The 15,653-nt window shown below is 40.4% G+C and overlaps 1 protein-coding gene across 4 annotated transcripts in view; it reads left to right on the plus strand.

Moving 5' to 3' along the window:
* Positions 1 to 285: 285 nt before the first annotated feature.
* The window catches only part of ABCB5 (ATP binding cassette subfamily B member 5), a 57,858-nt gene continuing 42,490 nt past the window's right edge, over positions 286 to 15,653 (plus strand). Inside the window, exons 1-7 of one of the 4 annotated variants that reach the window (XM_073003281.2) lie at positions 286 to 421; positions 5,550 to 5,653; positions 7,296 to 7,386; positions 7,469 to 7,526; positions 10,206 to 10,353; positions 11,493 to 11,559; positions 12,976 to 13,167. In XM_073003281.2, coding sequence (XP_072859382.2) covers positions 5,605 to 5,653; positions 7,296 to 7,386; positions 7,469 to 7,526; positions 10,206 to 10,353; positions 11,493 to 11,559; positions 12,976 to 13,167 — 605 coding nt within the window. In that variant the 5' untranslated portion in view covers positions 286 to 421; positions 5,550 to 5,604. Of the gene's footprint in view, positions 422 to 660; positions 710 to 5,549; positions 5,654 to 7,295; positions 7,387 to 7,468; positions 7,527 to 10,205; positions 10,354 to 11,492; positions 11,560 to 12,975; positions 13,168 to 15,653 lie in introns of those variants that run through there. The other 3 variants (XM_073003285.2, XM_073003283.2, XM_073003286.2) reach the window with 3 other exon arrangements.

Below are 15,653 nucleotides of genomic sequence, written 5' to 3' on the forward strand. Positions count from 1 at the left end.
CTCAATCATTCAGATGCCTTTCTTGACAGTTATGTACAGTATTTTGAAAGAAAAGCTACTTGAGGCTCCCCTCCGAGCAGGCATGGCAAAGGGCTATGGAGGTCTCCTTTCTTCCCTCCTGTTTAGGGACGGCTACAGCTGAGTTACCTTCGCCGGCTAGAGTTACCTTCGTTTCGTGCCCGGCTGAAACCTGACCCCGCGGGGAAGGATCCGACCTCTCCGAGGGCGTGTCTTTTTTTTTAAACAGCTCCGCGGAGCCCTCCCTCCAGAGGAGGCAAACGAGGTGACGCTTGAAAAGCTCCGCTCCATCTTCTGAGCGAAGGCATTTGCGCTTTTTTTCCCCCTGTGGCTGCTGAAGAACCACAGTCGAGTTTGGGGGTGCCAGGCTAAAGTGGCGAATAAGCTCCCCAGAAGGTTACAGGTAAGGACTCCTGGAAGTGAACTGGAATGAATAAGGATCACGACTGCTAAAAGAGTAGCCGGATGCAAAAAAAGGACGGTGGCCACCACCTTTAAACGCTTGTAGGGAGAAAACAAACCGCAACATAGCGGTTTATTCAACAGCGCGATGCTTCGCATGCTTACACAGAAGTAAGCATCTCTGATCAGTTCTGTGGGTTTTTTTTTTGTTTTTTTTTTGACAAAAGTATATACAGGACTACGGAAGCCTTATCATCTCTGGTTGCAATGCAGGTGTATCTACTCGGATGTAAGTCTTATTGAGTTTAGCGGGGCTTGCTTAAAAGCCTTATTGAGTTTGCCTGCAGTACAAGCTGTTTGTATTTTGCCTGCCGTGCAATCTTTTTGTATTTCCTCGGAAGTTAAGCGCTGCCGAAGTCAGTGGGGTTTGCGAGAGACAGGATCGTAGCATAGGTTTGAACATTGCATTTTAAAGAGTGAGCGGACGGCATTTCTCAGTAACGTCAAGATCCGTGTGGAGTTGCCCCATGGCTACTCCTGCCCAAGCAGAGGGGTCTGTAAATTTAAGATAAAGAAGAGTGTAGGGTCCCGTTTCGTCTCTTCTATTCCGTCCATCCGAGGATTCAGGTTATTGATGTTCCTGCTGAGGGCCAGGTTCATATTGATGTGCCCAGTCACAAACTTGGTGGAAGTGTGGTTGTTGAAAGTTCCACAGGTGAACAATTTCTCTGGTGAATTGTAATTGAACTGGATTCTCAAAAGGTTACATGCATTCAATATTTTGGATTTCATTTTATGCTTACAGAACATAGAAGCAATGTACTGTAGAGAAATATAGCTGATGTTGTCTGGAATTATTCCATTGGTGAAAATAGTATACCTTGATAGCCAAGTGAATTTTGATATGGCTAAATAGGATTGTCTTGGAATTAACCCCTTTTCAGAGATAAATGACAGCTGGTGAAACACAGAGCTCTATTTTTTTGCTCTTTTGGAGTGTGTGTGTTTCAGGCATTAGACTTTCTGATCTGACAAATTTCTGCCCTTGGGATGAGGAGTCCCCTCATCACCAATTCAGAGGATGGTTCCCTTCATTTTAATGTCTGTACATGCCACTCACTCATTTACTTTCAGCTAGATTGGAAGAGTGAGTGAACATCTACACCAGTCATTTACTCCACAGTTTTCACTGGATTTAGAACAGCCATTAATGTATTAATTAAATTAAATTAATTGATTTGCTGTGATTACCTGATCTGATACAAAGAGGCACTTGTAAGGTATCAGTTCTTAATTGCACACTGTTGTCTGCAACTTTTTTTAAAAAGAGGCATTCCAAAGTTAGTGCTGAAACATTATCAGTGACTAAGCCACTTTGGAAAAATATGTTTTTTTAAAAAAGAAGTGGAAAGTGCTAGTAAGCAAGTTGCCAGATCTGTTGTTTCATTCCTAAACTAAAAAGTGCCAGTGGTTAGTTGACAACCGGACTGAAAATTATGGACTGTGAATACTCTAGGATTAGTAAAGGTAAAGGTTCCCCTTGACATTTAGTCCAGTTGTGTCCGACTCTAGGGCGCGGTGCTCATCCCCGTCTCCAAGCCATAGAGCCTGCGTTTGTCTGAAGACAGTTTCCGTGGTCACATGGCCAGTGCGACTAGACATGGAATGATGTTATTTTCCCACTGTGGTGCTGCCTATTTATCTAGCTTTCAAACTGCTAGGTTGGTAGGAGCTGGGACAAGCAACGGGAGCTCACTTCGTCACATGGATTTGATCTTACAACTTTGGTTTAACCCGCAGCGCCACCACACCACTCTGGGATTAGCATGATGCAAACTGATTCAGAATTTCCCAACTACATGATGTTATTGTTAAGTGTGGGGGAAACTTACACTTTTCCTCAAGGATTTAAAAAAAAAAATCCATCAGGAGGTTGTTTATTTTAAATAGCTCTACATCATGCCGGTTTTTTTACCTGTTTTTGGTTATGTGGACGGTTGCGCTGTATTTTGTGTGCAGGGGTGTTCCTTCTGCTGATGTCTTGGTGCCATGCGGGATGCTGCCTTATGGGTAAATTAGCCATTATGCATGCTTTCTGAACTGCTTCCCTTATTTTTTTAAAAAATATATATCATTGAATTTTAGTGCTGCATCACATTGGTATTGGAGTTTTGCTATTTTGTTACTGACATGTGGTTTGCCTTCCATCTTCAGCTTTTCTGTAAAAGCACTCTGCCACCTTAGTTCTTTTCTTTTTTTCTGCATTCTTTTTGGTCTTGTGTCTGTGCATGTGTGTCCATGAACGTGTGTATTGTCTTTCTTTATTGTTGGATTTGCAAGCTATGCCAGCCTAATGCAGAGGAAGGTCTATAGTCAATAGCAGATTGTCAAAGGAAATGAGAGACAAGTTACTGAAAAATACACAATCTGCAACAGTGATGCAGCGCTATGCTACTTAGAATAAAAAAGAGGACACAAATACTTCCAAATTTAAAGGAACAACAACAACAAAAATCCCACTGCAAACATTCAGAAAAGCATAAACTCCAGACAAGATAGTTATGGAGAAGGACAAAATGCAGGTGGAGTCAGGACAGACCTATGGGTGGATCAAAGTGCCAGCCTAGGTCTATTTAAAGTGAGTTAAAGAGTGGTCCCCTGCCCTAAATCAAACCAGTGCTGTTCCATGAGGATGGGAACAATGACACAAAGAACATATGGCAGGAAATGATGTGTACAATTACATCCTCTGAGACAACTTTTGAGTTTTTTAGACAGGGCAGTGTAGTTGCACCCTCTGTCTTTTGTGAGAAACTTGGATATCTACACTGATTTCACCCACGGAAACAAGCAAGGAACCTCTTTGAAAAAGTAGATCACAGAAGATCAAAGCATATCCCTGCCCCCACCCTTGTGTAGTCACAACCTGAGACAAGCCTTTAAAACCCCACCATAAATGGGAAACATGGCAGAGGAGAATGAATTTGTAAAACAGATTGGGACAAAAGGTGTTATTACCAGTAGATAAATTATAATGTTAATGAATTGAAATAGTGAGGCAGTATAGGTAGCAGGGTGCTTAGCTCCACTAGCCATACACATTGTGGGTGATCTCTGCTGGCCCCTCTCCCAGAGAAATAGTGGGAATTTGAACTTCTGTTTCCTGGTGCTCCAACCCACTGAGTTACACCAGCTATATGATCTTAATGCTTCTGTTTTATTGCATTATTATTGATTTTATCTGGAAAGAATGAAGACCAGAATGTTGAGGGAATTGCAAGTATCTTGCTTAATCAAACCGGAGGTGATATGAGAGTAGGAGGCCTACCCAAGTGGGAAAGGAGTCATCCTGGTGGAAGCTGTCCCCACATTTGGTCAGTTTCTCAACGAAAGTCGCCCTCATAGCCAACAAAATACCAAGTTCGGAGGTCCTAGCACTCAGTTCCAAACGATGGAAATGAGTGTACCAGGGAAGTGGAGCAGTGTCCTCCTGCCTCGTGGCTCGAAGGACTTTAGAGGTCATAATTTTCCCATAACAAAAAAAAGGAGTACAAAATATGAAGCCTATTGAACTAATGTATATTCCTCAGATCAGTTTGCTTAGATGGTGAATGCTGTAGTACTGTTGAAAGGGAGGAGAAAGGGAACAAAATGAGAATTAGTTAGTCCTGTCTACTGTTCTTTTTTGCTTCCCTTTCATTGATCATCCGGCATTACTAATCGTGATAGGCACCAACCTCCACCAGGTATATACACACAAGAAGGCAGTGGCTATCCAGTGGTGAAAGATATGGCTGATATGGCTTGCGTTTCCAAGTCCTAAACATGTGAGCTTCTGATAGTTGTGTCCTCCTCGGTTCTCGGCAATGCAGCATCGGTACTGACTGGGAAAGAGAAATAGCTGTAGTTGATTAGAACTGTATTGTCTATTTTCCGATAAAAGAATAAAATTGTTCACTTCTGACTTTGCTTAGATACCAGTTTAAGGTTACTGAAGTTTAATGATGAGGCCATCATCAACTGGTGCTGTGTAGTGTTTTTGATGGATGCTGTTGCATCCTGAAGATGTTGTGCAAGCAGCTTGAATGAATGTGCCTTGACACCTGCTTTTTAATCCTTAATTTATGGGGGTTAAAGGTTATATTATTCTGTGCAGAGGCCTCTCCAGCTGATGGAAGGGAAAAGTTTGATAAGATAGTCTTTAACAAAACCTTCCTTGGATGCTCCACCTTTTGGTCAATTTCAGATCTCCTTTTTAAACCAAGTGTTCACGTGAGTGGTAGCTGGTCAACTTTAAAGGTTGTTACATGATGCTGGTTATTTGGATCCGTATCGGTCTTGTTTCAGGCCTGGGTTTGAGCACTCAAACTGTCTATTTAGCTCTTAATATTGTCCTTGTATTGGGGGACTGCAAGGGCAGTGTGAACCTTCTAATTCTTTTGAAAATATTTTGATACCACCAACCAGGAACTGAGATCAAATCCACCCTACTGCTTCTTTTTCTGTGTGTCTATGCAGTTCAAGGAGGTAGTGCTGACAAACATTAGTTCTGCCCAAAGGCAATCGTGGGCTATGGTGTCATAAGAGTTTCTTGGTTTCATAGCTGTTAACGATAACAAGGGTAAGGGTAATGATAATGATTACAACAACCACCATATGCCATTTTAACATTCTGGTTTGTGGTGATCCTTTCCATGGTTTCACAAGTATAAAGAGAAAAGTTCCTTCTCTCCTAGGAAAGGAACTTGTTGATGTCCAGACTTGATATCTGCAATGTATTGCATTTGGGACTTGCTAATGCAGCCAACGGCAGCTAAACATTCAGAAGTGACTTATCCATCCCTTCTTTTTTGGCCCCCTAGGCCTATGCAGCTTGTCCAAGGTTATAGAGGCTGGCTAGTGAAAGCTGCATCCAATGGCATTTGGAGGGCCCCACTTTGAACATCTGTTTTAACTCGTAAACTGTTTCATTACTTTTAGTCAGCAATGTTTATCCTAACATGAGGACATTACATCCAAGAGATGAATAAGGAAGATAAATGTGATCAAATGAACATGTTTAATAAAAAATATTAAAATGAGAATATTTTCTGAGTAAGATGGCTTTGCTCTTTTCTCTTTTAATGCAGATTTTTGATAAATATTATTTACACATCCATTCTAACTGTACTGTAGAACAGAACGATGAAGGGTCATTTCAAAAGTTACACAGTGAATGAACACTCCGGACCAGGTAGATTATGACATTTTAATATTTTAAAAAATTATATCTAAAATTTAAGGGTATTTCTCTTTTCCTTTGCATACCTTTGTGTAATAATATTTATTGTGATAACCCCCTCCAAACACTGAAAGCTGTTCTGCTTTTGGTTGACAGCTGAGAAATTGCATATAGCCACTGTATCTATCATGGTACATTTGTGTATGCAGATTCTTCTACAATTCACTGAAGTGGCTAACAGTAATTTTACAAACAATCATTAGAACGGTCTTGGATTGCTTCTTATCCATTATGTCAGATTTTCACACAACTATGGATAAAAAGGCATTTGAGATTTGAAAGCATGAATATTGAGGTTACCTAATGTGTCACAGACAATATTTTTCAATCTACTCTGCTCTTTTTCATCTATCATGCTTTGTAATGGCTTTGTAATGTTGCTTATTTGGGTGGGGAGTTATGGGAAACCATCCATGTTCCAAATGATGAAAGTCAGAGCCCCACAGGAAGAGTGGTTTCGTTCTACTATCATTTCATTAACAGATTAGGTGGACAAATGATGAAGAGCTCTAAGCAGTGGGTCAAGGGCTGGCAGACCTGAAGCACCCCAGGATGACACCATCATCTATTCCTCATCCTCTCACGCTCCCCTGTTCCCTCTCAGCTTCACTGCAGCCCTGATAGTAGCTGGATAGGAAATAGATGGTCCCAACAAATACATTGGTGAACTTTCCTTAGTACAATACTAAGAATTTTGTCTTGAAAGGGCAATGACAATCCATTACTTTGGCCATGTAAGGAGCAACAAAAAGTAGAGTTTGCTGCAGCTGCTCACACACAAAATAATTGGTGTGTGTGTGTGTGTGTTGGAGGGCGAGAGTACTGGAAGAAGAAGAACCTGTTGGTTAAAAAAACCCTTACAGACTAGTTTGGATTTATCACAACTTCATAGATAGGAGCTGCCACACCTAAAGTCAATAGTTACGACATTTAACCTCTAGTAGAAAAGAGAGGGAGAAGAGGAAGAAGAAACAGCCGCAGTTTTATGGAAGACTTATAGAAGAACATGTAACTTACAAAAAGAGAGCTCTTTGGGAGTCAACACTGATGACCGGTGATTTTTGGACCTTTTTCGAGAGTATAGTCATAGAAATGGTCATGATGAGTACTTGCTCATTATAAGACTCTGTACTGACTATGAACATTCTAGCGTCTTAGCAGCACACAATACATGTTGGAAAATTCACACTCAAGCTGCCCAGAGACCTTTGGGTAGTGTGGGCGGCATATAAGTTAAATAAATAAAATATGCTTTACTCTTTTTCTTCTCTTTTCTTTTTTCAGATAGATATACGACATGTTTAGGATTAAGGTCATTATTGTGATCGTGCATGTTTTTAATAGGAACACTATTAAATGGGGAATAATCTCTATATTGCTTTTGCACACTTTCTCATCTAAGATAGTTTAAAAGGCAGGCACTTGATTCGCTATTCGGCATCCTGTTCTTGCATTGTAGAGTTGTATGCAGTGTGAAGAGGCTAGGTCTATTTGAATGACTTCAACATAAGCAGATACTTTGGTATACGAGGATGGATAGTCCAGTGGTTTCTCAAAAGCATGATGTATTAATTCATGCCTTGTTTTCTATCAGCAGAGTTCTTGAGCAATGGCTATGACAATGCTGCTTTCCAACCTGATGAAACAGCTGTACCAAATGGTCATTTAAAGAAAAACAAGAAAAAGTAGGATTTTCTCAAGCACTTCAGTATTTCTAATTTGCTTCATATGACCTCAGCTGATTTGCTTTTCTGTATTCTTTTTTAGAAAGAAAAATGAAAAACCAGAGGAAAAAAATAAAGCAATGGTTGGGTTTTTTGAACTGGTGAGTGTGTAACTTGGTTTGCTTTTACTTTGGCATCTAGGGGAGAGTTTGTTCAAATCTTATTTCCCCCTCACTGATTAATTTGTTTCTGTTGTGTGTCATCAGGTCACTTCTGACTTATGGCAACCCTATGAATTAGTGACATCCAACAAATCCTATAATTAGCAGTCTTGTTAAGAACTTGCAAACTGAAGGCCATGGTTTCCTTAATGGAACTCCATATACCACTATTGTGGCCTAAATCCAATTGCTTCCTACTACAATAGACCCATTGATTAAAAGGGATTCTCATAAATGTTGACTTTCTGCTCAGCAGATCTACCTTAGTTGAGACAAGTAGCTGAAATTAGGCCTATGAGATCAGAAGCAGCCTTCAGGTTTATGCAGTTCATCCATGTTCTCCCTCACAGCATAGAGAAAATTCAGTTAATAAAAATCTTTTAGTTCCTGTTCGTTCAAGCTCACAAATGTCAGGAATTGCAGCTGCCAAGGGCCACAGATCTGGTGCTTGGGCAGTATCCTTAACATAGAGTATGCAGTGCCATGCTTCTCCTAGCTTCACCACTTCCTGGGAACTAGGTGGCTATCAGTGGCAGAGTGGTGAATTTTAGGAATAAACACATGGAAACTATGCAAATGAAGCTACCATTCCATGTTACAGGGAAGTCAACTGGAAGCCAATAAAATCCACACAGAATGAGAGTTGGAAGGGATCTTGAAAGTAATCTAATTTAGCCCCACACGAATCAGGTAACTGTGTGAGAGAGACAAAAGGAGAGATTTTAATGGACATAACTTTCTTCCGCCTTGCATTTTCTCCCCTCTTCTCGGCAGCCAGCCACACATTCTCCCATTCTACTCCCTCACTTGATTCACTTGACAGTCAACGGTTTGCTACTGAACATGCCCAGGGAAGGACCTTGTGCACTCTGTAGCTTAAACCAAGTCAAAATTCACTTTTGATAAAACTACAAAGTTATTACACAGCTACTAGGGAATATGGGAGACCTTCCTCCTGAACTTAAACAATGTACTGCTTCTTGAAAGTTGCTGTACAGAGAAACTGGCTGTTATAGTTTAAACATAGAAAAGTATGTGAGAAACAGACAGTGACTATCAAATTGTTGATGGTCACTGATGAAAGTTTTAATTCCTATAAATAAGCCAGTTCTTGTGTTTCTATCCCAATGTAGGCGTGAACCAAGTTTCAAATCAGTCTGTTAAGCTATTTTCTAAATATGAAGTGTAGTGCCTAAATATGAACCGCCTCTCCCTACCCTGTCCCCATTTCAGTTTATAATGGTAGGATGCAATTTGTCCAATTTAGCATTACCCTTCTACAGTTCTAATGCGTCTAGTTGGAGACACTGTGGTTTGTTGACTGCAGAATTTCTCCTGAACCCTTTAAATAGAAAATAAAAGAGCCTAACATTCTCAAAATTCAAGCCAACAGAGACCAGATAACCTGCTTTTCTCTGTGGCCACTTATTACAAACTCCTTTGGGAGCAGGGAAGAAATTATGTGAGTGTGAGCCTGTTGTCCTGAGGTTGATCCAACAATACATAAATTGGATTAACGCTTCCAAAGAGCCCCAGACTTTTGTGGCATGTATTACGTTTGGAAAAGGAAAACAAGAAGTAATTATAATAGGTGGCATGGAAACAGCCTGTCATATTAAAAAAAAAATGATATGTAAATGCTTTCATGCACATTAATTAAGAAACAGTTCTGAGAAACAGACTAACTTAAGCCCAGAATCTAGCTGGCCATGGTTACCAAATGGAAAATTGGTCACATCAGCCAATTTTGGAAGCCATGGAATTGTCTTCCATTGGGCAGTCACAGATACCATATTGCCTTCATTCCTCATTCCAAAGCTTTAGATGTAGCATATAAAATTCCAGATGGCTCTTTATATCATCCTGATACATGTAATACATGCAGAAATCATATGTGTATGACCATGGCAAAGAACTTCCTATTGGCAATGTCTCAGACTAAGGTTGTCACATCAAGATGCATAGCATCAGCATCATCTTAGAACTTCAGAGCTGGATGGTACTCTATAGATCATTGTGTCCAGCTCCTGTCAAGGAGGCACAGTGGCGAATTGAACTCAGAACCTCTGGCTCCAAGGCCAGATATCTAAACCACTGAGTTATCCAGAGACTTGGCAACATGTATTGGAATTTTCATCATGCAACTTCTCCATTTATGTCAGACTACAAGCACTAGAAATGGTGGTTGTGATAATCCACTATATATAGACAGCAACAGATTTAGGGAGGTTGAAATAAAGCTCATGTATTAAAGTTCCAGAGTTTCTTTGGAAGACTCCCTGGAATAAAATATGAAGTTGTCTAACCCATAAGTCCCATTGTGAGACTTCCCTTATACTACATTTCAGGGAATAATGTTGGCAAAAGCTGTTCTAATTAGTTTTATTTATTTATTTGATTTATACCCCGCCCATCTGGTCTAAAAGAAGACTCTTTACTCTTTATGAATAGTTCTTTACTCTTTATAAATAGAACTCAATTCTCATACTGACCCTCTTGTGCAACCAAACGTTTTGAGAATTAGATATTTTAAATCAAAGGGAATGTGTTTTGCTCTGTGTTCTTATTCTGCCATAATTTCATTCTATTTCCCCTCTTTTCCTTCCATTGTTAATCTAGTTTAGTTTTGCAGATGGACTAGATGTCATTTTAATGATCATAGGGGCTATCTCAGCTGCTATAACTGGAACTGGACAGCCACTTCTGATCATTGTTTTTGGACAAATGACAAACAGCTTTGTGGGAACCTCCCAAAATGAAACTACAGGTAAATATCACCACATGCTTTCCTGAAATCTAGGTGAGTGATCAGCTGTTATTGCTTTGCCCAATTAAGAAGATCCCTGTAGTGAATACAGAATTGTAAACTTAGGAGTGATTTCTTTAAGGGTTTCTTTAAAATAATACAAGAAGTGCTTGGCATCATCAGTTAGCTGCAACAAGTTATACAAGCTTATTATATGAACACTAGTAGAGTTCTGGCCTACTAACTCTACTCTAGTAGAGTTCTCTCTAAAATGCGAGTATCATTACATTAAACTAATGTACAGTGCTTAGTGTTGAACTCAGTATGGTTTTACTGATACACTGAACTGGCTATATCAGTAGTACACAAAGTATATTGTTGGATTGTAACATCCACCATTCACCACGCTTGGCTATGCTGTGAGGACCTATGGGAGTTCTAATAACCCAACAATATCTGGAAGGATATTCTTTGCTTACTCTGAAGACTAAGTGCAATTGTTAGTTGTAACTTGGGTAAAGGTAAAGGTTCCCCTTGACAATTTTTGTCCAGTCGTGTTCGACTCTAGGGAGTGGTGCTCATCCCCATTTCCAAGCCATAGAGCCAGCGTTTTGTCCGAAGACAATCTTCCGTGGTCACATGGCCAGTGCGACTTAAACACGGAACGCTGTTACCTTCTCACCGAGGTGGTCCCTATTGATCTACTTGCATTTGCATGCTTTCGAACCGCTAGGTTGGTGGGAGCTGGGACAAGCGACGGGCGCTCACTCCATCATGTAGATTCGATCTTACAACTGCTTGGTCTTCTGACCCTGCAGCACAGGCTTCTGCGGTTTAGCCCGCAGCACCACCACGTCCCTTTGTAACTTGGGTAGATCCACTGAATGAATGAACCTTGTTCAGTCGACGCCTACACAAGTTGTATTGATTCAGTGAGTCTGTTCTAGTTGGAACAAACATTTGGATTTAGTTCAAGGTGCAGGAGAGAGTAGGCTAGGCCTAGAAGAGATCGGGTCTGAAAGGTAGAAAGGGAGTAGCCACTTAAACAAGGTTAAACAGAATGCTTTGTTGGAGGACCATATAAAAAAGCTACAGTGGCACTACCGAAATGTCCTGTGACACATCTTCTGATATTATTTATTGATGCAATCTGTTTACAGGTGGTGCAGAAGCAAACAGCTCAGCATGTCCAGAAGCAGCTTCAGATATAGAAGGACAAATGAGCATGTAAGAGCCTATCTCATTACTGTTTTAAAGAGTTAGTGTGTGAATAAATGAGAGTATACTGCTCAAAAGGAGCTCAAATGAATCCTCTTCCAGGCTTGCTGCTGTTACACTAGCTACAACATGAAAACACCTTGGTAGATATATTGTTTATAGCAATGCCTAGTATTTGCTTTATTAGTCAAGGGGAAAAATAGAAACCTGATTCAGCTTATACTTAAATGGAGGTTGTCTCTTTCATCTACTTCAGATACCGTAGCTCTGTAAGAATATGAGCCCAAACTGATAAGCTTATTCTTCACAAGAGCCACTGCAGTAATTATGGCTTGAGATGGATCTAAAGTTTGTATGGTCAAGAATTTGTGATAAAGAAGATGACTGTGATAACATTGGAAAAGATAAGGTAGCTTCTGGCCACTAGAAAAATGCTTTCTATACACAGCAAATAGGCAACCTAGAGAACATAAATAAAAATTAATTGGTAACTCATTACTTATAGCAAATGGTAAAAAACCCTCTTGAATGCTGTTATATTCCTTTCAAGTAACTTCACTACTTAGATGATCTAAAGAGATTATCTTAGACTGCTATAGCCACTTTTTAAAATATAACACATATAAAAAGGGAACAAATGCAGATGGAAAATCAGGAGCAGTAGAAGAGGCTTAGAGAACATGAAAATGGACACCCATAACTAAGAAATCTTATGCTGGCAAGGCAGATTAATGGTAAGAGACGGTTCTGATGAATGAATTATATCACTTGGCTATAGCAAAAAAACAACAACGACAACATATTTTTGCAAGTGTAACTGAGGTTTTATGTATCTCAATCAAAATGATGATTTTCGCTTTTTATAAATGACTTTTCACTAATTTAAATTAGACTTCTTTTATTGAATGACTTTGGCATAATAATGATGGTATTTTTCATATAATGCTTTTATAGTGTTTTCATATAATATGTTTGATTGTGTTTGCTTTTTATATATATAAAATTGAGCAATCTGAGTGCTGAGTAAGTGCACTTCTCTGTCCCAAAAGGTGGGCATATATGCTAGGATATTCAGACTTCTTTTGAGATGCTGTGAAATATTTTGCATCTCATGTAAATAAATAATAACCCTTCTTTTGAGGAACTAAATGGGACTTACTCATGAGTAATCCTTGACCCTCTGAGATTTTGCATTTACTCAGTAATGGGAAGGAACTGAAAATAAAGTTTGAGTCTGATTAGAGTTGTATATGCAAACATTAGTAAATACTGTACTGTATTTAAAAAACTGCAAATGTACTTCCTTTTGCAGTGTAAAATTCTGCCTGAAGGGGGCAGTCTCTTCACTTGTCTTCACTTGTGCACTGTCTCTTTTGGTCAGATCTGACATGATAATATCTGGTTGCCTTTTAATGTCTTTGACAGACATGCTTACTACTTTGTTGGGATTGGCTTTGGCGTACTGGTGTTTGGCTTTATTCACATCTGGGCCTTTGTGGTCGCTTCTACAAGACAAACTGCAAGAATACGTAACAAGTTCTTTTTTGCTGTGCTCCACCAAGAGATGGCCTGGTTTGATACCACCCAGATTGGAACACTCAACACTAGATTGACTGAGTAAGGCATTATTGGTTAAAGTTATAATTTGGGGAAGTAGGGGAGGATCACTTGGAAGGTGACCAGATCACCATGCTTAAGTGTTTATTGACCTGATCCAGCAAATTGGGCAATGTACATTCCTCGTTCCTTATTAAACAGCAGTGTCTTGTGTCCATGGAGCTATCTGACATCCTACCAAATGGCTGTATGTATTTAGAAGCAGTGTTCCCTTTGACAATGAAAGGCATTTGTTTGTCATAGTACACAATTTTCCTCCAATCCATATCTTGTGATTTATTTGTTGCTGGAGGGAATGAGCATTAGTTTTAATATCTATTTTGACCGTTAGTGAGCCATATTTTGTTTGTGTTCCATTCAGTAGTAACTTCCAGAGATTTAAACTGTATACATATACAGTGGTGCCTCACTTAGAAACGTTAATCCGTTCCAGGAAAAACGTTGCCAAGTAATTTAATTGCTAAGCGATGTAAAAAAGCCCATAGGAACGTATTAAAATGTGTTTAATACGTTCCTATGGGCTTAGAAACTAACCTTAAGCGAAATTCCTCCATAGCGGCAGCCAGTTTGGGTGCCTCTAGAGCGAGGCAAAATAGCAGCGGCCATTTTGTTTTTGCGGCAGCCATTTTGGAACCACTGATCAGCTGTTAAAAATGGGCGCTTTGCGGTGATCCCTTCCGCGCGATCATCACAAAACGATTTTTCCCCATAGGAAACATCGCAAAGCGATTGCTTTTGTGATCGCAAAAACAGCATCGCAAAGCGATTTCATTGCTCAATGGAGCGATCGGTAAGCGAGGCACCACTGTACATATAAAACTTCTTATAGCTGGCAGCATATGCTGTTATCCACTCTAATATAGTATTGCAACGTTTTGAGTTGTGTTTGACTTTTATGTACGTTGCATGCTGGATAGCTCAGTGGTTTAGGAGAGGTTGGGTGTTCAATTCCCCACAGTGCCTCCTTGGCAGGGCTGGATTCAATGGTCCCTTGCACCTCTGCTGTTCTAAGATTAATATTGGATTATTATTTACTCCAGTTTGGTTGTAACACTCCAGGCTAGGGTGACAGTATGCAGCCTCCAGAACCATTTTTGTGCCCTCTGAGATATCTGCCCCCTGCCCCCCCCCAATTTATTTCTTTTACAAAATATATTGTTTGATAAGACCCTTATGCTTTCTGGGGGTGGGGTGGGATAATGTTCACATGCTAGCAAGGTTATGCTCAAAATCGTGCAAGGTAGGCTTCAGCAGTATGTAGAACGAGAACTCCCAGAAGTACAAGCTGGATTTCGAAGGGGAAGAGGAACCAGAGACCAAATTGCTAACATGCACTGGGTTATGGAGAAAGCCAGAGAGTTCCAGAAAAATATCTACTTCTGCTTCATTGACTGTGCAAAAGCCTTTGACTGTATGAACCACAGCAAACTATGGCAAGTCCTTAAAGAACTGGAAATGCTTAGACGTGGGACAGGAAGCAACAGTTAGAACTGGATATGGAACAACTGATTGGTTCAAAATTGGGGAAGCAGTACAACAATGCTGTATATTGCCCCCCGGCTTATTCAATTTATATGCAGAATACATCATGCGAAAGGCTGGACTGGAGGAATCCCAAACCAAAATTAAGATTGCCGGAAGAAATATCAACAACCTCCGATATGCAGATGATACCACTTTGATGGCAAAAAGTGAGGAGGAATTAAAGAACCTCTTAATGAGGGTGAAAGAGGAAAGTGCAAAAAAACTGTCTGAAACTCAACATCAAAAAAACTAAGATCATGACCACTGGTCCCATCACCTCCTGGCAAATAGAAGGGGAAGATATGGAGGTATTGACAGATTTTACTTTCTTGGGCTCCATCACTGCAGATGGTGACAGCAGCCACGAAATTAAAAGACGCCTGCTTCTTGGGAGGAAAGCAATGACAAACCTTGACAGCATCTTAAAAAGCAGAGATATCACCTTGCCAACGAAAGGATGCCTAGTCAAAGCTATGGTTTTTCCTGTAGTGATATATGGAAGTGAGAGCTGGACTATAAAGAAAGCTGACCGCCGAAGAATTGATGCCTTTGAATTGTGGAGGAGGCTCTTGAGAGTCCCCTGGTCTGCAAGGAGAATGAACCTATCCATTCTAAAGGAAATCAACCCCGAGTGCTCACTGGAAGGGCAGATCCTGAAGCTGAGGCTCCAATATTTTGGCCATCTCATGAGAAGAGAAGACTCCCTGGAAAAGACCCTAATGTTAGGAAAATGTGAAGGGAAGGGGAGGGGACGACAGAGGATGAGATGGTTGGACAGTGTCATCAAAGCTACCAACATGAATTTGACCCAACTCCGGGAGGCAGTGGAAGACAGGAGGCCTGGCATGCTGTGGTCCATGGGGTCATGAAGAATAGGACATGACTGGAGGAGGAGCTTCGTCTTGGTGAAGCTAGCAGCTCTTGGGAATAGCTCCCAGGAAAAGCTAGAACCACTTCGGTCT

Source organism: Pogona vitticeps, chromosome 6 (assembly GCF_051106095.1).
Source record: "Pogona vitticeps strain Pit_001003342236 chromosome 6, PviZW2.1, whole genome shotgun sequence".
NCBI lineage: Eukaryota > Metazoa > Chordata > Lepidosauria > Squamata > Agamidae > Pogona > Pogona vitticeps.